Source organism: Rattus rattus, chromosome 3 (genome assembly GCF_011064425.1).
Source record: "Rattus rattus isolate New Zealand chromosome 3, Rrattus_CSIRO_v1, whole genome shotgun sequence".
Lineage (NCBI taxonomy): Eukaryota > Metazoa > Chordata > Mammalia > Rodentia > Muridae > Rattus > Rattus rattus.
Window position 1 is genome coordinate 32,085,282 of NC_046156.1, and position 21,993 is coordinate 32,107,274.

At 42.7% G+C, this 21,993-nt stretch overlaps 1 protein-coding gene across 1 annotated transcript in view; it reads left to right on the plus strand.

The window, feature by feature from the left end:
• Positions 1-21,993, plus strand: part of Ank2 (ankyrin 2) — a 585,274-nt gene that overhangs the window by 238,314 nt on the left and 324,967 nt on the right. Inside the window, 1 exon segment of the mRNA XM_032897358.1 lies at positions 13,283-13,381. Coding sequence (XP_032753249.1) covers positions 13,283-13,381 — 99 coding nt within the window.

Below are 21,993 nucleotides of genomic sequence, written 5' to 3' on the forward strand. Positions count from 1 at the left end.
CACAAATTCCTTTTATTCAGGGGCCCAACTCAGGTCCTGTGCCAAGTGGTCTAGCCAGCCGAGGTACATCCCTGCCCTGAACATGCTTGAGACAGGATCTCACTATATAGCGTAGGCTGGCTTGAACTTGAATCCTCCTGCCACAGCCTACTGAGGGCTGGGATCACAGGGAGGCACCCATGTACCTACTCATCTCATGATGTGTGCTCATTCATGTCCTAGATGCTTTTAGGCAATTCAGTATAAATTTAGGGTCCTTGACAAACAGCATCGAGCACACATGGCCACACAAGGACGAATGAGGGAGAGTGTCTTTAGACGTCAATACCTTCTCAGTCACAGCCGCATGATGTTTCTCAGAACCAAAAAGAAGCAAGAACTTTCAAGAGACTCAGAGATATTCTCATGTAGGGCCCATTGCACCCCAACCCCCAATCCTATTACAGGGCAAGTTTCCTGTGTGTCATTGGAGGTAAATGGGCAGAGGCTTGGAGACCTTAGAGAACTGGGGCTCATCTGAAGTGCTGAAGAAGTGTGTGTGTGTGTGTGTGTGTGTGTGTGTGTGTGTGTGCGTGCACGCGTAAGTATGTGTCTGCATGTGCAGGCCTTGGGTGTTGCTCCTATGGACCTATCCACACACACACCCCTTTTTTTGAGGCAGAGTCTGTCACTGGGACCAAGGCTCACTGATTGTGCTAGGCTGTGTGGCCAGCAATCTCCTGTGATCTGTTTGTCTCTACTTCCCTCATGCTGGGATTACAAGGGCACCTTACCAAGTCCAGCGTTTGATGTAGCTGCTGGGTAACCAGTTCACATCCTCAAGATAGTGTGGCAAGGGGGTCACCTTTCTTTCCTCTTCTTCCTTATTCCCTCCCTCCCCCTTCCTCCCTCCCTCCATCATCCCTCCCTCCTGGCTTTCTTTCTTTTCTTTTCTTTCTTTCTTTCTTTCTTTCTTTCTTTCTTTCTTTCTTTCTTTCTTTCTTTCTTTCTTTTCTTCTTCTTCTTCTTCTTCTTCTTCTTCTTCTTCTTCTCTCTCTCTCTCTCTCTCTCTCTCTCTCTCTCTCTCTCTCTCTCTCTCTCTCCTGTAAGTCCTAGAAATTGGACTTAGGTCCTCAGGGTTGGCAGCAAGTACCTTTAAGTATCGAGCCGTCTGGCCTTCCCAGTGATAAAAATCTTCTCTCATCTAGCTCAGATATTTCTACCTCTACCGTCAAGTGCTAGGATTACTACCCCCAGCTTGCAAACATTCTTTACTGAAAAATAGGGTTCAGTCTTGGCAAGACCAAGGGCTTCCCCTTCCACTGGTGCCCTTACTAGGCTATTCATTGCTACCTATGAGGGAAACGCCCATATAGAAGGGGAGGGGGAGGGGTTAGGGGGATGTTGACCTGGAAACAGGGAAAGATAATAACAATCGAAATGTAAATAAGAAACACCCAATTTAATAAAGATGGGGAGAAAAAAAGAAATAGTAATAATAATATAAATTCAAACAAATAAACAACGAAAAAAATAGGCGAATCTCAGAATAATGCGCACATAGTTTTGTGGCCTTTGATGAACAAATTCTGTCAGGTGAAGCGATAACCTATGCTGTCGTAAAAAGAGAAGACTAAACCAACATTGAGAAATTCTTTTTTTTCCAGTCTGTAACTGAGTTAACCCGCTCTTCTGATACATGCAGCGTGTATGAATCTCTGGAGACCGAAGCTATTTGGTTCCCATCCAAATGTTGGATTTGCACCTCTCATTAACATGCAGGTTTTCATGTGGTTTTTGATGCACCACTTGTCCCAAGCGCACTGGGGTGCACTTGGCGAACGGTGCACGGGGCGAACTTGGCTCGCGAAGGGGGAGCGTTCGCCGCAGCCTTCCATTTTCATGGCTTTTCCTAGTAACTGGCCACCTTAAAGCGATGGTGTGTGATGTCGTGGGACCCCCTCCCAGTTGCTCTGAGCTTTTTCCTCCGCTGTTATCTTAGTGTCAGGTGACCCATCAGACCCGATCCTCTGGTATTGAGGACACTCATTCTCTGAATAATTGGATGTGGTGGGTGGAAGAGCAAAGGGCTGCCGAGACGTTCTTTCTCCTGTGGATGTAAGGGGATAGGAAAAAAAAGGAAAGTTCCGCGTTTGGTGTGAGAACAATGGGAATTGGTCACAATTCGCAATTATTTCTCCCTCGAAAGAAACAAGCTGAAATGTTCAAGGCATTTGATGTTTTAAGGAGCTGTGGGTGCCAGTCACACTCGACCCCCTGTTCAGACTGACAAGACCAGTGTGCTGTAGCCTAAGGCAAGTGGCTGAAATTAATGATAAAAAACTCTGGCTGCTTGACAGAAAGTCATTTCCTGGATCTAGTGGTCGTGACTAAGAGGAAATTTGAAATGAAGTCTCTTTTGGAGTGAGGACTATACGTGAAAGATATCACTTGCTGAGCGTGAATCAAAACATCAGCTTACAATTAAAATGCCTAGTTTTACTCAGAAGAAAGATCTCTAAGGGACCATTATGTTAGAAATCAATGTCATAGGAGCTGGGCATGCTCTTTTAAGAGAAGAGCGATGTAAAGGGAAGATATTAAGTCACTCTTTACTATTTGACAGCTTGTCAGTCCAGAAATTTTGACTTCAGACCTGAACCTTTTTCCTTTTCTAAGACTCAGGAGTAAGGTGATTTTCAGAGTCATGGCCAGAACTAACTCAAACCCAAGCTCTAAAAATCATGGTTCAAGGTACCCACATAGTCCCTCTGCCTGACATTCTGAGAGGCAGAGGACCTTGAGAGGCAGCGAAGATGTTTCTCCAGTCATCCCTCACAGGGTTTCAGCTAAGGGTTGCAACTCTATTTCCATCCCTGCTCCTGATGGACAGACTCATGGAGGGCACCATTCTTTCATATTCTCCAGGTCACTGGGTAGAAATAAACGGACTAGGATAACTGATTTTGAAAGGCTGTTGGTTTTTACAACAATTTCATTCAGTATTTCTTCACTCCTCTGCAACCCTCCATTATAGTTATAATTCTAAGTTTTTCATCTAAGGTTATACTTTTGACACATATATAAAGTGAAGCTGGATCTTACATTATGAGAACCAGGCTCAAATTAAGTCATGGAAGAGGACAACTGTGCATTATATTTCCCTTCAGCATTTAAGATAAGACTTCAGAGCTTTTAAATTTAATATTTAAGGCCTTTGCATATTCTTACATTTAAAGATCTATGTATAGACAAGTTCTATATTTGGAGGAACTGGCTAGCATCTACTTCAAGCCTCTTCTTATTTTAACATATTATATGAACGTAGTATTTCTCAAAAACATTAGATCAAAAGTTCTTATAATTCTCCATCACTATATTACAGTGTGAAATAGATACATAGAAAACACTTGAAATAAAACAACACATGTAAATGAAGTTGGGGATATATCTCTTTTTCATTTAAAATTAGCCTACAGATATAAAAGTCGGTTTTTCCAAACAACAATATTTTCAGTTAAATAGCACTATTACGTTTTCCATTAAGTGGTATCTTTTACCTTTCATAGATAAATAAATCAGACAACACATTAGGCAAATATAGTCAGTTTTTTTTTTTTTTGGTTTTTTTGCTCATATCAGTTTTAAAATTGGTTTGAAAGAATAAATTCACTCTCAAAAATGAACCAGGAGGTAAGTTATTTATGAACACAGATCAAAGATTATTTTGAGCATAAAAGGCCATCTGTGCATGGAAAAATTTTTAATGGTATTCAACACGATGTCAGTGCCTGCTAGGATTTGACACCGGGTCTTCCTTATGTCAGAGAGAGAGGGAGAGAGAGAGAGGGAGAGGAGAGACAGGCTCTTTCTCTCTCTCTTTCTTTCTTTCTTTCTTTCTTTCTTTCTTTCTTTCTTTCTTTCTTTCTTTTCTTTCTACCTCTATTAGATATAAAATACTCTATGGTTCAACCAGTAAAGGCCCTTGCCCCTAGACCAACAACCTGAATTTGATCCCTAGTACCAACCTTGTGGAAAGAGAGAATTCCCGTGAGTTGTCTCCTGGCTGGCACATGAATTGATTGCGCATGCGCACACGCATTGTTAAACCAAAAGCCATACATAAATCATTAGCTTATAACATTTGTGATTCTATGTTCTAGTGAGAATGGGTAAGCATGCCTGAATGTGTGTGTTGGTGGGTTTGCCTCTGACTAGTCATAGACTACTGAGGTGTTCCTTACGCTGGAGGCCGTGTATTGACACCGGATGCTGCCCAGCAAGGGAAAGGTGCTAGCCTTGAGGTTCAGAAATGCGAGTACGATTTGGTGTTTGGAATGACACTCGCGGCGCAGAAATAGCTTAGAGTGTGTATGGCTTTGAATTCCGTATTAAGAGACATCCTATATTTAGCATTTTATAATGTAAAAAACAATGGTTTTATCTGAGAATGTCAACCGAAGTTCTTGCTTCTCTTAACTCCTGGCAGCTCCACTCGCGCGTTTTGTACTTTTTTGTTTATATATTTTAATTAGCTTGAGTCAAAGAAGATGGTTCATTTTTAGTAGTTCTTAAATTATTTCATTTTAATTTAGTTGATCTCCATCCCCCACCTCCCTCCCCCATTTTGTGTGTGTGTGTGTGTGTGTGTGTGTGTGTGTATGCGCGCGCGTGCGCGTGCGTGCATATGCTCGTGTGACCGCCTGTGCATGTACAGAGGTCAGAGGACTTGTGTAGTCTTTTCTCTTGCTCTACCTTTACATAGGATGTGGGGATCCAATTGGTCCATAGGTGTGTGCAGCTAGTGCAGAGCCAGCACTGAGTCAGCACTGAGTCAGCACTGAGAGGAGTTTTAATGGCTAAATCTGTATGGACTATGTTCCGTCAGAACAAGCAAGACTCTTAATGGATTCCTTTGAAGAATGAGGAGAATGAGGAAAAGTTCACTTAAGGGGCAGGAATATAAAACCAGGATGTTGTATGGGGAAATTAGAAGTTCTTCTTCCTTTTACCCCTGTTTTATTTTTTGGGGTTTTGTTTTTTGCAAGTTTTTATTGGAAGGTGGAGCTCCAGCACAGGCCGATAGCTCACAGTGGTGGGCAGCATTTTCTCTGGAATGCAGAGGGGCCCAGGGTAGAGCAGCTGTTTCTGCTGAACGCTTGGAATGTGAGAGGCTGTGATGTAAGGAGAGCAGAGGCAGGCGTTGTTTCCTTTCTCTAAGCCTGGATGAAAAGAGTCCTTTGTACGCAGGAGCCATTCAGAGTGGCTCTGCATTTCTTCCCCTGGGCGGCTTTCATTCCTGGGTCCTTAGTGTGAGTAGTTTCACAGCTTTCTGATAGCACATGGCTATTTAATCTGTTACCCCACAAACCACTGGGAACCAGAGCCCTCTAAGGTCAAATAGGGTGAAGGTCCTGTTTCCAGCGTCTCTTCAGGGGAGAAGATGGAGAGCAATGCGATGTGGAGAAAATTTGGGCATAGCTAGTGGGGAGCGGACTCTAGGGCTTTAAGAGTCTTCCTGAAACTCTCAGCTCTGACCTTGGCCAAGCTACATAGCATCTCTATAGCTCAGACTTTATTGATGGCATATGAACAATGGAACTGGCTTCATAGCATCATTAATACATTGTAGCAAAGGATTTATTGGGGCAAAAAGCGTTTGGTCTTTGGTAAGCACTGGATATGTGGTAGTTACTTTAATGTTTTGTTCTAATACACTCTGTAAAAGGTTGGTGTGCAGAATGAGACATGCTATTAAATAGTTTTTGTTTAAAAAATGGACTAGGATGGGGTTAAAGATCTAACTCTGGTGCAGCGGGCTTGCCTAGTGAAGACAACGTTGAACAAAGCAGGCGTGGCAGCCCATTCTGTAATCCCAGCAGTTGGGAGGTGGGGCCATGAAGGCCAGGAGTTCAAGTTCATCCTCAACTACAAAACCACCGTGAGGCAAATCCCAGTTACACGAACCTCGGTGTATCATTCTTTAAGTGCCAGAATCCAAGTCTGACTAGATGCTGGCCAGCTCTTACCAAACACTTGTGGTGTGACTTAGTTAATTTTTAGTTACCTTCTCTTGTTTTCATGTGGCGAATGGGCCAATGGTGGCATTGATTCCCCACTAGCTGCGTGCCTGGAGCTGCAGGCTGGACATTGGTCTCAGGGCTTCTTGTGCCTCAGTTGCTCAAACTCTCCGGCCTTAATGAGAGGAACTATTATGTCTTACAGCGTAGGAAACAAGCACAGAGAAGAATCGGACCCTGTTCATTTAAAACGTACCCACTGAGTGCCTTGTACACTGAGGTAGAGCTTGAACCGCACCGAATTCCTGTCTTTCTGGCTCTCTGTGGTTATAGGGAACAGAAATGAAGAGAAATGATTAAAAATAAAATACATTGTATAGTGCCATGGCAAATCCTAAGAAGGACAAGAAAAATAACAGTGCCAAGTGCATGGAATAATTTTCCACACAGTCACCGGGTGACAATTTCAGAAATAACTGTAAAAGACATCAGTGTCCCAGGAGAAGAGCAAGGTGTTTGTGGTTTTCGGTCCGACTCTATGCTGGGGCTGTCACTTGCTTACCTCATGGGACTCTTGAGAGAAGCTAGTGAAGTGGTTTCAATAAGCCTTGTTTGTCAGAGGAGGGGAAACACTTAAGAAAAGTTAGTCTCTGGTCTGCTAGGTGTCTCCTGCTTCTGCTTTCTGCTTCTTTTGTTCTCTAAAGGTACAATTAAAAAATGTTCTAGTATAAAATACTTGAAGCCATTCCTCCAAGGTAACTCCCAATGGAAAAGATGTCTCTCTGTGCAGTTCCTGCCGGTATATGTTCATCATGGGATTCGGTAGCTCCTGGAACTATGGCTGATCAGCTACCGGGCTAACATGGAGACCAGATGCACCTTACGAAACACCTATTGACTTCTCAACTGAAGGCCATTTGTTTTTGTTTTTGTTTTTTGTTTTTTTCCTGAAACTCTTGCTAATACTGACATCAAATCATGCAGCTCTTTGAAAGTTAATTTCACTTCTTCTTTAACCAAATCACAAGTCACTAGGCCACCCATAGAATTCAGGCTCAATACATCCTAAAATGGTTGCAGGTTACAGTCAACAACTTGTCCTACTGCTGAGATCAGGTGCTCCATGGGACCGACCCCTCACTCTAGTGACGGAGTCCTGTAGATACGTCTGTTCAGTTTCTATTTCCATGTCAAAACAACGTGGCTTTGAAGACGATTTTTACTGATGTATTAATGTAAGTCAAAGACTTTTCAAAACAAAGAGACCCATGGGTGAAGTCAAAGGACCAAAGGTTTTTTTTTTTTTCTTTTTCTTTTCCAGCAGAGGTGCAAGTCGATTGTGGATTTCACAAGGATTACTAGGTCTTGATTCTAATCTCCATTAAGTGACAACTGATAGCCAGGCAGTCACCTTTAATCTCAGCACTCAGGAGGCAGAAGCAGGCAGATATCTTGAGTTCGAGGCCAGTCTAGTCTACAGAATGAATTCCAGGACAGCTAGGATAGAGAAACCCTGTCTCGGTTGTGTGTATGTGTGTGTGTGTGTGTGTGTGTGTGTGTGTGTGTGTGTGTGTGTGTGTGTGTGTGTGTGTGCGTGTGTGACAAATAGCAACATGTACCATTCTGCATGCCTTCCAATCTCCTTTTGTGCAAAATCATCAGCTTAAAACATTAGCCATGCTCCAGGGCGTCATGGGTTAATTAAGTCTGAAGTTGTATAAGGGCAGGGCTTGATGGAATATAAATAAAATATTTGTAATTCACTGAGTAAGACCACTTATTCTGTATTAATGAATTCTTTGGTGGTCATGGTTGTTTCTACAAGTGTGTGTGTGTGTGTGTGTGTGTGTGTGTGTGTGTGTGTTTCATTCCCCAAGAAAAGAAAACAAGATAAACGTATCTTGTTTATCAGCACAGTGTTACTGGTTATGCATTTTAAAAATACAAACATGTTTATAAATTTGTAGTTTTCTCAAATTCTGCAACATACTTTCTACCATGTTTGAAATGTATGTTTTACCAGATTGCAAACGAAGAGCTAAAGAATATTTTCTCTTAAGGCCTGTTGTTTGCCCAGGCTAGTCTGTACAATTTTTGCAGTGTGTGTTAGCTTCAGGGTAATAGTGCTTGCCACCTGTTAGGGACTTTAGTTCAAAGGCTTCACTATGCACAGTGTGGCCACCCTCACCCAGAACATTGATTTCAGTGCCTCACTGGTAGTGGGCCTGGAGTCTGGGTCACCTCCTGCAGACATCTGGCATTGCCTGCAGCCAGCACTGAGTGTATATAGAAATTTAGGGCATGTTTTGTTCTTTGGAATGAACAATCATAAAGAAATTTAAAACTCAAGATAAAGTTTCGAACTCACTGGTCCGGTCCCTCTGGATGATACTCTAATTCTCTTAACCTTGAGATATTAGAGAGTAGATTTGGTGTAATAAAAATCATGCCTATTTTTGGGAGATATCATATCACTTTCATTTGGCTGACCGATGCAAGGCTGCTTCCGGAGAATTTAGGCAGGATCTCATTGTAGTATTTTTCCATCCTGTGGGAATGTGTTGCTGCAGGACTAGAGACTATCCCAATCAACACTATGAAGCTACAGTAAGAGGGAAGGCTTCTCCTTCTGTTACATTAACTTTAATATAAGTAATAAATGTTAGGATTGAAATTTTCAAAGTATACACCTGTGTTTCTAGGAATGTCCATCTAACTTACTGTTCTATTGCTCAGAAGAGAGACTATGGCTGAGGCAACTCTTATAAAAGAAAGCATCTAATTGGGGGTTTGGTTACAGTTTTGGAGGGTTATTCATGATCACCACGGAGGGAAGAAGACAGACATGACCCTAGATCAGTAGCTGAGAGCTTTATGTCCTGATCAACAGTCAGCATGTGGTGGTGGGGGTGAGACAGACAGACACACACCTACGGAGAGACAGACAGACAAAGACAGAGAGAGAGACAGAGATAGACTGACATACACTGGGCCTGGTGTGGTCTTTTGAAACCTCAAAGCTCACTTTCAATGACGTGCCATCCCTTCTCCAACAAAGCCATACCTCGTAATCCTTTCCAAATAGTCAACTGAGGGCAACATATATGCAAACATAGAAGCCTGTGGAGGCCACTGTTATTCAAATAATCATAATATCTGTTATTAAAAAATATTTAGAACATGACCAGAAAGGTGAAGAGGAGCTAGCAGCTTCATAAATATAAACAAAATATTAATAGGCCATCATGGAGAAATCAGGCCAGATCTTAAATTTCACTGCTTTTATTTATGCTTAAACATGAAATCTCTGCCTCCATTCATGATCTCCCTAAACATAATCCAATCCAGCAGGGTGAGCTGGTCCTGCCCAGGCAACCCCAGCTCTGTTGGTTATGGTCACTGTCAGTGCCCATACTCCAGCCTATTTGTCTAAGCCTCCTCCTGGATGATGCTCAAGGGTCTTACACATGCGCACAGTACCATAGAGAGGCCCTGACATACAAGTCTCATTTGCATATGTGGAACATTCCCCTTTGCCTAGAAACTCTACGAACATGCTGGTGATTGACTCAACTCCTTTCAGGTCCCTGAACAAACACAACTTCTCAGGTATGTGTCTGAGCGTTATGTCTGAAATAACATGGCCTCCACATCACTGTCACCTCATCTCGTGGTGTTGTATCACCAGCAGCCATATTCCACCTTCTCTTATTTAACTGAGGTTCCTGTTTCCGTGTCTCTGCAAATGCCAGACACAACAATGAAGGGGTCTTTGTTTGTTCATTGCTACAGCTCAAGCTCCTGAATCAGTTTCTGGCACTCCGGCTGGTGGTCAGAATCAATCATAAAAAGTTCAGTGGCCTGCATTCGTGAGAAGGAATTTGGGACTGGAGCAGTTAACGAAGCAGATGAAGCCCCTCCTTCCCCATGGGACTGAAATTTCTTCGTTTGTTTGTTTTTATCAAGTTCAGTTCGAATCTCCCATTGTACTGACGTCATGCATGCTCTAGTTCATTACCTCAGAGTGGCTCCTCAAAGCATCCAGTACAGCATCCTCCTCCATTGCAGAGACAGGAGTTAGTTCCAAACAGTGTCGTCAATCAGGTTTTCTCTTATTAAAAATGATTAACATAATAGATACTCTCTCAGATAGGCACAGTGAGGCACTTCGTTGGATTTGAGCATATTAGATTTCCCTCATTAAAGTTTTCCAACATGCCCCATAGCGAAGAAGCTCAACAGGACATTCAACTTTTCCTTGATCTACAAAAACAAGCGAAACACTGAGAGGGGGAAAACCCCAAAGCTCCAGGACTTAGTACAACCAAACTACTGTTGCTCTTTCCATAACTAAGCTATGTCCATGTGGCTTGTGGTCAGCCTGATAATCCTGAACTGAGTGAAGACAACCTCTTCTCTCATGTCTTTGAAGGACCTTGTCGCTTCCTTCCTTCCTTCCTTCCTTCCTTCCTTCCCTCCCTCCCTCCCTCCCTCCCTCCCTCCCTCCCTCTCTCTCTCTCTCTCTCTCTCTCTCTCTCTTTCTTTCTTTCTTTCTCTTTTTGTGAACAGGAAGTGAGGTCAAGCCTCAAGCCTGCCACACTTCTTTTTTAATTGAATATTTTCTTTATTTACATTTCAAATGTCATCCCCTTTCCTGATTTCCCCTCTAGAAACTCCCTATCCCATTTCCCCCAGCTGCTTCTATGAAGGTGTTCCCCCACCTACCCATTCATTCCCTCCAGCCTTCCCACCTCCCTGCCCTGGCATTCCCCTATACTGGGACATCCAGCCTTCACAGGACCAAGGGCTTCTCCCATTGATGCCCAACAAGGCCATGCAGCTGGAGCCATGGATCCCACCATGTGCACTCTTTGGTTGGTGGTTTAGTCCCTGGGAGCTCTTGGGGGATCTGGTTGGTTGATAATGTTGTTCTTCCTATGGGGTTGCAAACCCCTTCAGTTCCTTCAGTCCTTTCTCTACTTCCTCCATTGGGGACGCTGTTCTCAGTCCAGTGGTTGGCTTCAAGAGAGTCTGAGTTGTTTTAATGAGAAATGTCTCCGTAGACTCCTTCATTTGGACACTTGGTCCCTGGTGATGTTTTGGGCGGTTATGTGGAAGTCTTTGCTTGCTGGAGAATTATGTCAGTAGGGGCGGGCTTTGCGAGTCTCTAGCCTTGCCCCATTTCCGGTTCTCCCTCTCTGCTTAGTGTTTGTGGTTGAGGATGTGATAACTCATCTTCTTGATCCTTGCTGCCCTCTGCCACTCCTCACCACGGAGGGCTCACCCTCTGGAACTGTAAGCTAAAATAAAATCTTTCTGCTGCAAGTTACCTTGGTCATGGTATGTTATCACAGCAACAGTAATCAATACAGACTTCAGTCACGTTATCAGATTTACATGCAGCTTTGCCACTCAGCATTGCCAGCATCCAGTGGCTAAGAAGACAGCATAATTTGTTATTTGTTCTAGGTGTTCGTTAGCCACACAATTTCAGACATGACGACAGTGCCGGAAACTGCCTGGGGGCGGGGTAGGGTGGTGCTTTCTTTACAGTGTCGCAGATTTATCTTTTTCAAAAGTCTGGGTTTTAAAAAAATGTTTTGAACTAAAAAAAAACCTATGCTAACATTAAATTGTCTGTTGGAGAATTTGAAATACATTACACTTGATTTAGATACCATTTCTGGAGCATACAACAGATTTTTTTTTATACTATCATCATATAAAACCCCAAATTCTTTAATCTTTCCACTCTAATTCTTAAATTAATAATCCTTATGCAAAGTAGTTGTATTAATCTTTCCTGTGCTGCGTGCCTTGATTTATCTTAATCACAAAGGGAACGAGTGTTTGGCTGTTCCTTTAATCACGTTTCTCTCCCCTTCCATTTCTTTTCTTTTTCCCAGCAAGCTAACGAAGTGGCCGACTCTGCCCACTGTCCCACCCCTCTCCTCCTGTCATAGCTGTAAGATTCCTCCTGGGAGGAAGGGCTGCATATGTGAATATTAGGGATCTCCCTGGTCACACATTTGTTTTTTTCTCTTTTGTTTGTTCCTTGGCTTTGTACAGAGACACACGCGTAGCCCAGGTTAGCCTAACACTTGCTGGGTGGTGGAGGATGACCTTGAACTTCTGATTCACCTGACTCGCCTCCAGACTGAGGGGACCGCAGTGATAAGACACCACTTCATCTTCTCGAGTACCCTTAACTACTGTTTCACTCCTACACTGGCTACACACCCTTTTCTTTCCTGCTAAACCCACCTCCATTGTATTTTTCATTTTTACCCAAGCAACTGTGCTTTACTCTTTGTGCTTTATGCACATAACATTCTTCTATTCAAAACCTTGCTGGAAATTAATCTCTGCGATGCTTTCTAAGGCTTCCCCTTCCATCACGTCGTTAGTCTTTCAAAGCGAATGCAGCTACGTACTCTGCCGCAGTGGTTGGCTCTGCACATTATGTTTCTTGGCTTCTTGTGAATAGTTGTGAACACCTTTGGTTTTCTCCATGGAACTTATAATTATAAATTGTCATGGAGATCCAAGGGCTGGAGGGAAGGGCTACTACTCTCACATCAGGCACCGTTAGGTACAAGAACAGCATTTAGCCAGACAGGGTGGCTTATCTGTAATTGCAGTAGCTGGGAGAGAGAGGCAGGGGAATTGGGAGTTGGAGACCAGCCTGGCTACATAATGAATTCTAGGCCAATCTGGAGTATATAGAAAGACTCCCCCAAGCCCAAGATATGAGCTTCCAAAAAAAGAAAAGGAAGGAAAGAAAGAGAGCAGCTTTTGAAATATGTGGAGTTGTAGAGGGATGGATGTTACAACCGCTGTGGGGTCACAGGGGCCCTTCCTGAGAGCTAGGTGGCGTTAAGGAGGAGACATGACGAGTAATATACAGGAGTTTACCTTTGCATATGCTAATTTCCTAGAATGTAAACTGAAAACAGAAATATTTGGTTCAGTTAAATAAGCGAAGCTCCCTTTGGATTTAGAAGAATCACTTGTGTTCTTTGTTATTTTGGACTTCACATGTGATAAAGTTCCTCTACTTGTTAACTCTGTCATAAAAAAAAAACACAAATAAAACAAAAAACCAAAACCCAACAGCTTGAATGCCAGGATTAATGGCCACTGACTTCAGGGACCTGATATGGAAGCAACTGCCCCATCTAAAGGGGCCTCTATAGCTCTGTGGCACCTATTGCCTAGACTAAATCTTTAGAAGCAGTAAAACACCTGAAATAAAATCTCATTTTTAATGTAAATTCTAACAGAACCAAAACAAGTGTGAGAATCAGACTACATGCAATGAAGCCACACAGTCAAGCTGCAGCCAACTCAAGGACCCCTACGACGTGCATCCTGGTGACCAGGTCAGTTAAAGACCCTCTCGCTTTGGGGAGCTATGCTTTTAAGTTGTCAGACAGCAGGAGCCATGCGTTAACTTCCCTCCCTTGTTATTGTAGATTATCAACGGATGGACATTTTTAACCACATCAGCACTTTGATTGGACTGCCCTACTGCAGGAAATTTTCAGCTACAATAGTTTCAGTGGACAGAGAGACTATGAGGATGGTCATTATAAGGGAGGCTAAAGTGTTAAGCTGTGGAAAGAGTAAGTCAGGCCAGTAACAACTTAGCTGCATGCGACAGGAAACAGCCATGAAGGGCAGGCTTCTGTCTGGAAATATAGGCTGATGAAGAACCAGGGAGGAGGAGCTATTCCCAATCCGGGCTGTGCTGAATGGCTTTCTGAAGGGAAGAGGTACAACTGCTAGTTCAGGGAAGACATGGTCTGATTTAGCTGAGTGCTGGTTATTGGAAACCTTGGACAGGGTGGCTCTTTGCCATGGTTGGGATACAGCCAGACTGGAGAAGATGAGTTAGAGGTGAGAAAGTGAACATCTCAGAGCTACGCTACTTTCCCAAGGCCTTGCACAGGAAGCAAAGGCAGCCAGGGTGAGATGGGAGGAAGCCATCTGTTTTAGGGAGGGAAAGGAATGGTGTGCTGATACGGGGAGCATTTGTACCTGTTTGAAGTTGGGTGGTGATGTGACATCCTCGTGGTCACTGCTTCCTTGGAAAGTAAGTGACTCTTGCCTTTTGACTGGACTCTCTGGCGGTGTATGTGAACCCTTTTGTGGTTGGAACAGCTGGAGCACAGCCCTTCTTGGGAGCGTCTTTGTGGGGTAAATTGTAAAGCTATGGAGTTTTATCGCTGGGTGCTTGGAGTTCAGTGCTATCATTACCTCAGCAGTTACAGGAAAATATGATGCCTGCATCTGAAAGTCATTCCTGTCTGTAACTCTCTCCAGGGCCATGGAACTCCTTGAAGGTGGCCTATCCTTGAATAATACCGTGGGTTCAGTCTGTGCCCTCAGCAGTGGCTGTGGTTTTCGCTGATTTTGCAGAACTTGATCTCTATCAGCTTCCATGCCCTTCTGCTTAACTCGCGGGTGCCTGTCCTCTTCTTGGGGCTACCATTACCAGTGCAAAACAGCAGGCTCCTGCCTCTGGGCCTCCAGAATGATATCAGGTTTCCTAGAACTAAAGACGAGCCCCTCTTCCCTGGGTCTGACAGCTGTTTTCTTTCATCTCTGTCGAATGGCATGAAACATTTCTACTTTAAAAAAACTTAAAAATTCCTCTAAGTCTCTGGAAAATGACATTGAGTACCTGTTGAAACATGTATAGAGAATGAATAGAAGTCTTTTTGTTGAAATCTCCTTAAAAAGGACACAGAAATATCTCATAGGGGAATTAAATAGATTACAGGACCCACTTGGAAGTGGATGAAATAGTTGATATCTTTGTTTGCTATGTAACAATCGTATCATTTGTGGTATCCAAATTTGGTTGAAGTTAAACATAAAACTATGAAACTGTATGATGTATGTTCCCTGACTTGTCCGTTTGCTTATGTCTGTCCTTCTTCTATACTACCAATGCAGTGACTGATGGCTATCCATTAACACGTTTTTGTTTAGCTCTTTCTATAGACATTCTTACTTCCTGTTAATGGCTGGCAGTTTGCTTAAACCCAGCAGGGTACAAGGCAACCTAGCAATTGCAATAGAATGAGATAAGGGTCACACTAGAGGAATGCAAAATACTCTGCTAGTAGGTAAATGACTATCTCAACAGGACAGAGGTTTCTTAAAGGACATGTCTTGAAGGTTAAGACTTGAAGGAGGCCTGGAAAGCAGCTGAACGATGAGGAGGAAGGACAGAAGGGAAGGCAAGGGGACATCCCAGAAACCAGTCAGGGCCTAACAAGTTCATCGAGCAGGCAGAACATTTGTTAACCTGTATTCATCCAGCAGACATATGTATCAAACACCTATTTTGTATAAGGCACTAAGTGTGGTGATAGACATTGGGAGCTATAAAATGGAGAGGGATTTTAGCATGATACTTACTACTAAGGAACAAGAAGTTGACACAATAATATAGGAAGGTGTATACATATTATTATATCAATTGTATTATATTAACTATAGATATTATATTTATTATATATTTAAGTATATTTAAACAATGAAATAGGAAGAAGCAGGAGGATATTAAGTTCAAGGTCAGCCTGAGCTACAAAGTGAATTCTAGGCCAACTGGGCTACCTAGAGAGACCTTGTCTCAAATACAGCAAAACAGACAGAACTGAACCAAAACACAAATTCAAATGAGCACACCAGTCTGGTTCGGTTTTTTAGCGGACCTGTGGTGCTTAAAAGACTACAGTGTTCAACTGGTCTGAAGCTCACTGAACTCTGATTGGTTGGAGTAGCTTTCTTAGTCACAGACAAAGCCTGGCCACGCCCTTCTCCTATACTATTTTCTCTGAATGTCAGCAATGAAGAACGACCTGTTTAACTGGACAACAAAGACAGACAGACAGACAGACAGACAGACAGACAAAAAGCATTGTCTAAAATATCCTGGAAGGCTAAGAAGTATAGATATATCTGTTCACTTGTCCTCAAATTACAAGTGAGAAACAGTAGCACATTTGAGCCTTCCTACTTGACACGCACACGTTTACATGTTCTTCTCACTCGTCTATTTGGAGTTGAAATGTATACTCTGACTTACTTTCTGGAATGCCCGCTACCAGGGCAGAGCTTTTCATGCGAGAAGTTAACACTTAATATTTATTATCTAAAATAAAATACAAACCAAGAAGTGTACAGTACTATATGGTTTATAAATATCATCAAAAGACAATAGGTAATATTGAACATAGACTGTGTATCTCAGATTAAAATAAAGCTGAAAGGGAGCACATCTTTTATACAACAGTAACAAGAATCGCACGAAGAAAGGGATGCTTAGCCATCCAGTCTTCCATTTCGTTTACTTGCTATTTCCCAGTGAATTGGTCGCTTCCGGCTTGGCTGAACTGCTTAGAGAAGAGTTTGTAGAAGCATGAAATGAATGGATGAAGTAGGTCTAGTCCCTCCTTGTGGGACACCGAACACAACACCTGCTTTGGGTCCACCCAGTTTAATAGCATTCTGGTAAAAACCTATCTAGCACATGTCCGTCAGATTTTTACTTGATGTTCCAATTAGGCGAGACTCCAAGAACACAAATTGGGATGGTAGGTCCATAAAGGGAGCAAATGCAGGATTAGACTTGGTACAATAAACAGAGGGAAAGCACAAGAAAAAGTCTATTACAAGCAAAATATGAATCAACAATTCACTGCCACTGTTTGAAAAGTGCCTGTACCAGACTGAGTGTGGCTTCTATTGTTTATGTGTGGGTCTCAATGGTCTGTGAATGTTAAGAACCATAAAGAAAAACTGGAGAGCCTTTGATGGTAATCCAAATGACAATAAAGAAGAGATTAGGGGCTGGGGTGATGCTCACTGGATGAAGCACTTGGTATGTAAACATGAGGAATGGCGTTTGGATCCCTAGTGTTCACATGAAGGCATGGTGAGCTTGACCACCCATAATCCCAGAGGGCAGGAGGGAAACACAGGGCAAGCTGCTTAGCTCCACTGGTCAAGGTGCAGGCTACCAGCTCAGCAAGAGGCCTGCCTCAGTGAATAAAGTGGAAGGCGTATGGGGAATAGCCAACCTCAATCTATGGCTTTCATGTGCCTGTGTATGTGTGCTCACACAAGAGAGTACACACACACACACACACACACACACACACACACACACACACACAAACACATACACACACAGATACACACAAACACATACACACACAGACAGATACACACAAACACACACACACAGAGACAGATACACGGGGGGTTGAGGATTTGGCCCAGTGGTAGAATGCTTGCCTAGCAAGTGCAAGGCCCTGGGTTTGGTTCCCAGCTCCAAATTAAAAAAAAAAAAAAAGAGAAAGAGAGACAGATACACACACACACACACACACACACACACACACACAGATACACACATCTGTGAACCCATGCATACACATTCTAAAAAAAGAAGAAAGCATTCAGGTTTGAAAATTTAGGGTGGATCAAGCAGAAAAACCTAAGTTGAAAGGTGGCAAGTGTAAATGTTTCTAAGCACAGAAAGAGATTTTGTAATGACATGGATCTTAGTCTTTTCTGTATAGAGACAGGAGGGAAGTGGGTCTGTGAGAACAGACATTTTTAGTGGACTGTAAGGGCGATAAACATTAGGAAAGCCAAAGACAATAGTGGAAAATTTGACAGAGACACTCTTATTTTCTCCTTATGACTCAGGAGATCCATTTGCTTGAAAAATACTTAGTTGATGGCTCATGTTGTCTGCCAGCTTTGTAACTGTAATCCAAAATTTAGCCAAAAAGGCTTCGAAATTTCATTTGGAATAATTTGCAAAGAAGAGCTATACAATGTTATTATTTATGAGACATGTGCAAGAGATGTAGTAGAAAAATTAATTTTATTATTGCTTTATTAATAGGCTCAAAGTTTCTTTGTAGTTAGTTCCTCGCTTTCCGTGATATTCATCATTCATCTTGCCTGGGGTTTAGTCAGGGTAAGAGATGCCTTGGGGACTGTTGCAGGATAATGGGCAGAGGGGCTGATCGCTTGCTTATTGGTTAGCCGTGACAATGTGACTTTAAAGTTCATCCTAAGGGACTGCAGCCACGTCTAATGAGGTTTACTTGGTCACCAAAATGTAATTAAAAAATAAAGATATTCTTTCACTTTCCATTCTCCTGTAGTATGGAAATTTTATTTGCATTCCAGTTACCTATTCTGACTGTTATGCCTGATGTAACCTTAAGGAGATGGGGGTTTGCTCTTTTGTTCCTTTGTTATCAGTGTGGGACAGATGTAACTGCAGCTTTGAGCAGGAGGCAGCTAGGGGAAGCCTCTCATTACAGAAGAGCAGCAAATCCCACTGGAGCAGCCCTCTGCTCTCACTCAGCAAACGTGACACACAGGGTGAACAAGCAGTGTGTTGTAACACCAAATGCAGGGCTCGGCGGGTCCTACCGTCGAATGCTGGGCTCCGCCAACAGCGTGTCTTTTTGTGCTTCTTTCTTTCTTCTCTAAGACAGTATATTTGTATTTATTCAAGCTAAGTCAAGTGTGTTTTGAGGCAGTGACAATGACACGGAATGGCCAAGTTGTAGCTTAACACCTCTACGGACTCAGTAACGTACCTTACAACTGAGACCTCCTGAAGCCAAAGCAACCCCAAATCCGCTGCAGGAATGCTAACACTGTCTGCTGCAGGGGAAAGCATTAGTAGGACTCCATTGAATAGCTCTGCTTAGCGAACTTCAGCTACGCACACTGCCAGACGTACAATGTGAATCGTGTTTATTTCTTAGAGGGAGAAAAACCTGAAGTACTTCTTTTTAGGTGTTTTAAATGGTTCCTACATACAGAAAATATCTTGCCAGATAGGTTAGGTCTAGGCACGGGGACAAAGTGTACTACAAGTCAAGGGTATGCGTTGAACACAGGAAATTCGAAACAACGAGTGTGGGAGTGGGACATGTCGTTGCAGGCCATTCTGGTGCTTGCTCACTGAGGCCTTGGCTAGCTGTCCACAGAGCGAGATGCCACAGATGACTTTCTATAGAGGGCTGTGGTGAGAGTTGAGGTCAATGACCTAGATAAAGACGTCTGTGAATGTCAAGTGTACGGCCCAATATAGTACCAGTTTGTCTCCTCATTGGGAAATTGAATCTGGTTTCCCAGAGGGTTTAAAATGGATTCTAGAGTAATGAAATATCAATTCTCTTTGTCTCTTGAGTCCTTTTCTGTAGTCTTCATTCTCACATTTGCTCCTTTAAGTGTTAGTCTGAAGGAACTCCATGCCCACAGTATAGACTCTTAAATTCTCCATTAATGATATTGGGCACTCAAAATAGTCTGTACGGTATTTGTCTAGGCCCCAGATTTCTCAGTCAGGCTGTAATATGTCTAGCAAATATTGCTCCGAAGTAGTTCCTTTTGGGTCAGTATTACCAATGGAAGATTTAAAATTCTTTTAAGGAGAAGGAAGGTACTCTTTTCCAGTTAAATGGTTCTTATTTGTTTATATTACCCAAGTATCTCACAGGCTGTTTTCTTCAGCTAGTAAGGTCCCAAATCCATACAAACAGTTATTGTCTGAAACTATCTGTTAACTTCTTTCATTCGAAATATTCTCACAGTTCTGTCAGAGGAATTGAAGTTTGGAGGTACTGAGGTTTTGAAGAGCCTTCCAGTTGACATTTGATACCTCCCAAAACAATTTCTAGTCACATGGAAAGCATTGTCTCATTCCCAGGATCATTATGTCTCGGTGGACAGGAGCTCAGACTGCTGGTGGAGAGGATCTGAGTCCAGTCTTCAGCATCCATGTCTGACAGTTCATAACCCTCTTTAATTCCAGCTCTAGGGAATCTGGCACCCTTGGTCTCTATGGGAAGCTCCACATATCTCCCCCACATTCACGAACTGTAAGACAAGTCTTTAGAAAAACAGATCACTAATGTGTTAGTGATAAACAGGGGCTCAAGGAACGCCCTGAAGCCTTTAGCAAGGATTCATCTAGTTTTGAATTATGTGAGGAAATGTGAGCATATGCTGGGCCAGAACCCTAGAAAGCACAGGTAGAGTTTAAACAATTTTCTTAGAAAGAAGACACTGATTTGGCCATGGTCACTAACTCAGTTAGTGATGCATCTAGGAAAGGCATTGTTGTGTGCTTAGTAATTCATCCTGTGGAGCAAACCCTGAGCTCGGGGTGTCTAGTGGCATAGCAAGGAAAAAGAGCTCTCCAGGGTATGAGATTCCAAACATCTAGGACTTACAACGAAGCTTCTCATTTACCATCGGATGCTAACAGTGCTATCATCACGTGCCTCCTCATTATTCTGAAGAAGGGAGTTTTCTTTCATAATAATGGCCGACAGTCTAAGACAGAAGTTTCTGTGTCCAGTTTCACATCTGTTAAGATAGAAGGCACTCTCATTAGGACCCTTACTGAACATTATCAATAATTCCGCCAAACGATGCAACAGGGACTGTTAAAAATCCAATCAATGGAGGTTTTGTTGTTGGAGGGTGGTTTCTCAGAGAGTTAGAGTCTCTCACTACTCCTTTGATACTAGCTTGCTATCAACAGCCTCCTGCTGTCATTGGCCTGATTTTCTCTTCTCTCTTTCCTTGCCACTGCTCCAGGGATGCTCCGGGTTCCAAATGACAAAGTCCTTGTCAGGGTTCCCTGGCTTGCTGGATGAGTGTCTGCAGTGTCTGCCAGGGCTATGGTTAAAGTGAGTGGATCTGGTACTGTCCACTTATCTTTATGTCCCATTCATTTCATTTTCATGTGACTGTAGTCAAGCTTCATTAGCTAACAGAATGGAATAAATAATTTGCTGTGAATATTTTTTAATGAGAGGGGGGAGTGCTCTAACTCAAACAGAAGACTCAGCTTGTGTGCCAGAAGAGGAAGACCCTGAAAGTGGGTTGAATTTTAGGGTGAAAACTACAGGAAGAGACAGGGAAATCTAGGCAAAGGTTCTTGTATCTTAAATGTCCCTTGGTCTAGCCAAGAAGAAGAACCTGCTGTTTGCATCTCTCAGAGGTGGTAGCCAGTTGGACTTTACCAATTAAACAAATAGTAGTCAAGTAAGTTTGATTTGTCTGCAATCTACTCAACTAGCCAGGAAACACACATTGCTTGCCACTTGGCCAGAGTTGTCATTAAGAAAATATCAATGAGGAAAGCTTGGCCAAGAGAAATGACCCTCTCTACGGGTGGCTTTAACTGTCCTAGGTTAAAGTGAAATAGGAATGGAAATTTTCAATGAGAAGAGGGTATCTCTTCCTATAAGTCCTTGAAGGCAAGTATTGAATTTTCATTATCTTTGTATCTCCAGAGTGGAGAACAGAGCCTGGCTCTCAGCACTGCACAGAGGTATTTGCTGAAGGCACATCGACCTGTTTCTGAGCACATGTGGGAAAATGAGAATGTTACTTGATTCATTTTGCCCAGTGACATCCGTCTTCTTTTTTCTTTTAGCCCAGTTCTGACTTAAGATGGTATATTAGAGAAGTTGTTTGGGCACCTCTCCTGGATTATGAAGTTCACTTTCTTACATAAATATTTAAAATGTTAACAACATCTCTGAGAGTTATGCGGAGAGGTGCAAAGGTTTTCTGTGGGTTATCCAAGAACTAATATGAAATATCTCACAGACTAAATGTTTCAAGCTTTCAAAACTCAACCTATATTCTAAGTTAGGTTGATATTAACTTTTAAAAAACAGACTTTTTTCTATCATTGTAGATGCTATAAGTTAATGGAAGGGGAAAAAAGAAACCAAAAACCAGGCTCAGATGTGTGGGCACTCCTGAGACTGCAGGGCAGGAGAGACCACCACTTCTGCCCACTTTTGTCCACATCCCTGGCCCAAGAGGAAACTGTATACGGCCTCTGGGAACCAGAAGATAGGGGCACTCAAGCTGCAGGAGCCCTGCGGTCCAGACTGCGCCTGGATCTGAAGGGACCCAGTCAAAC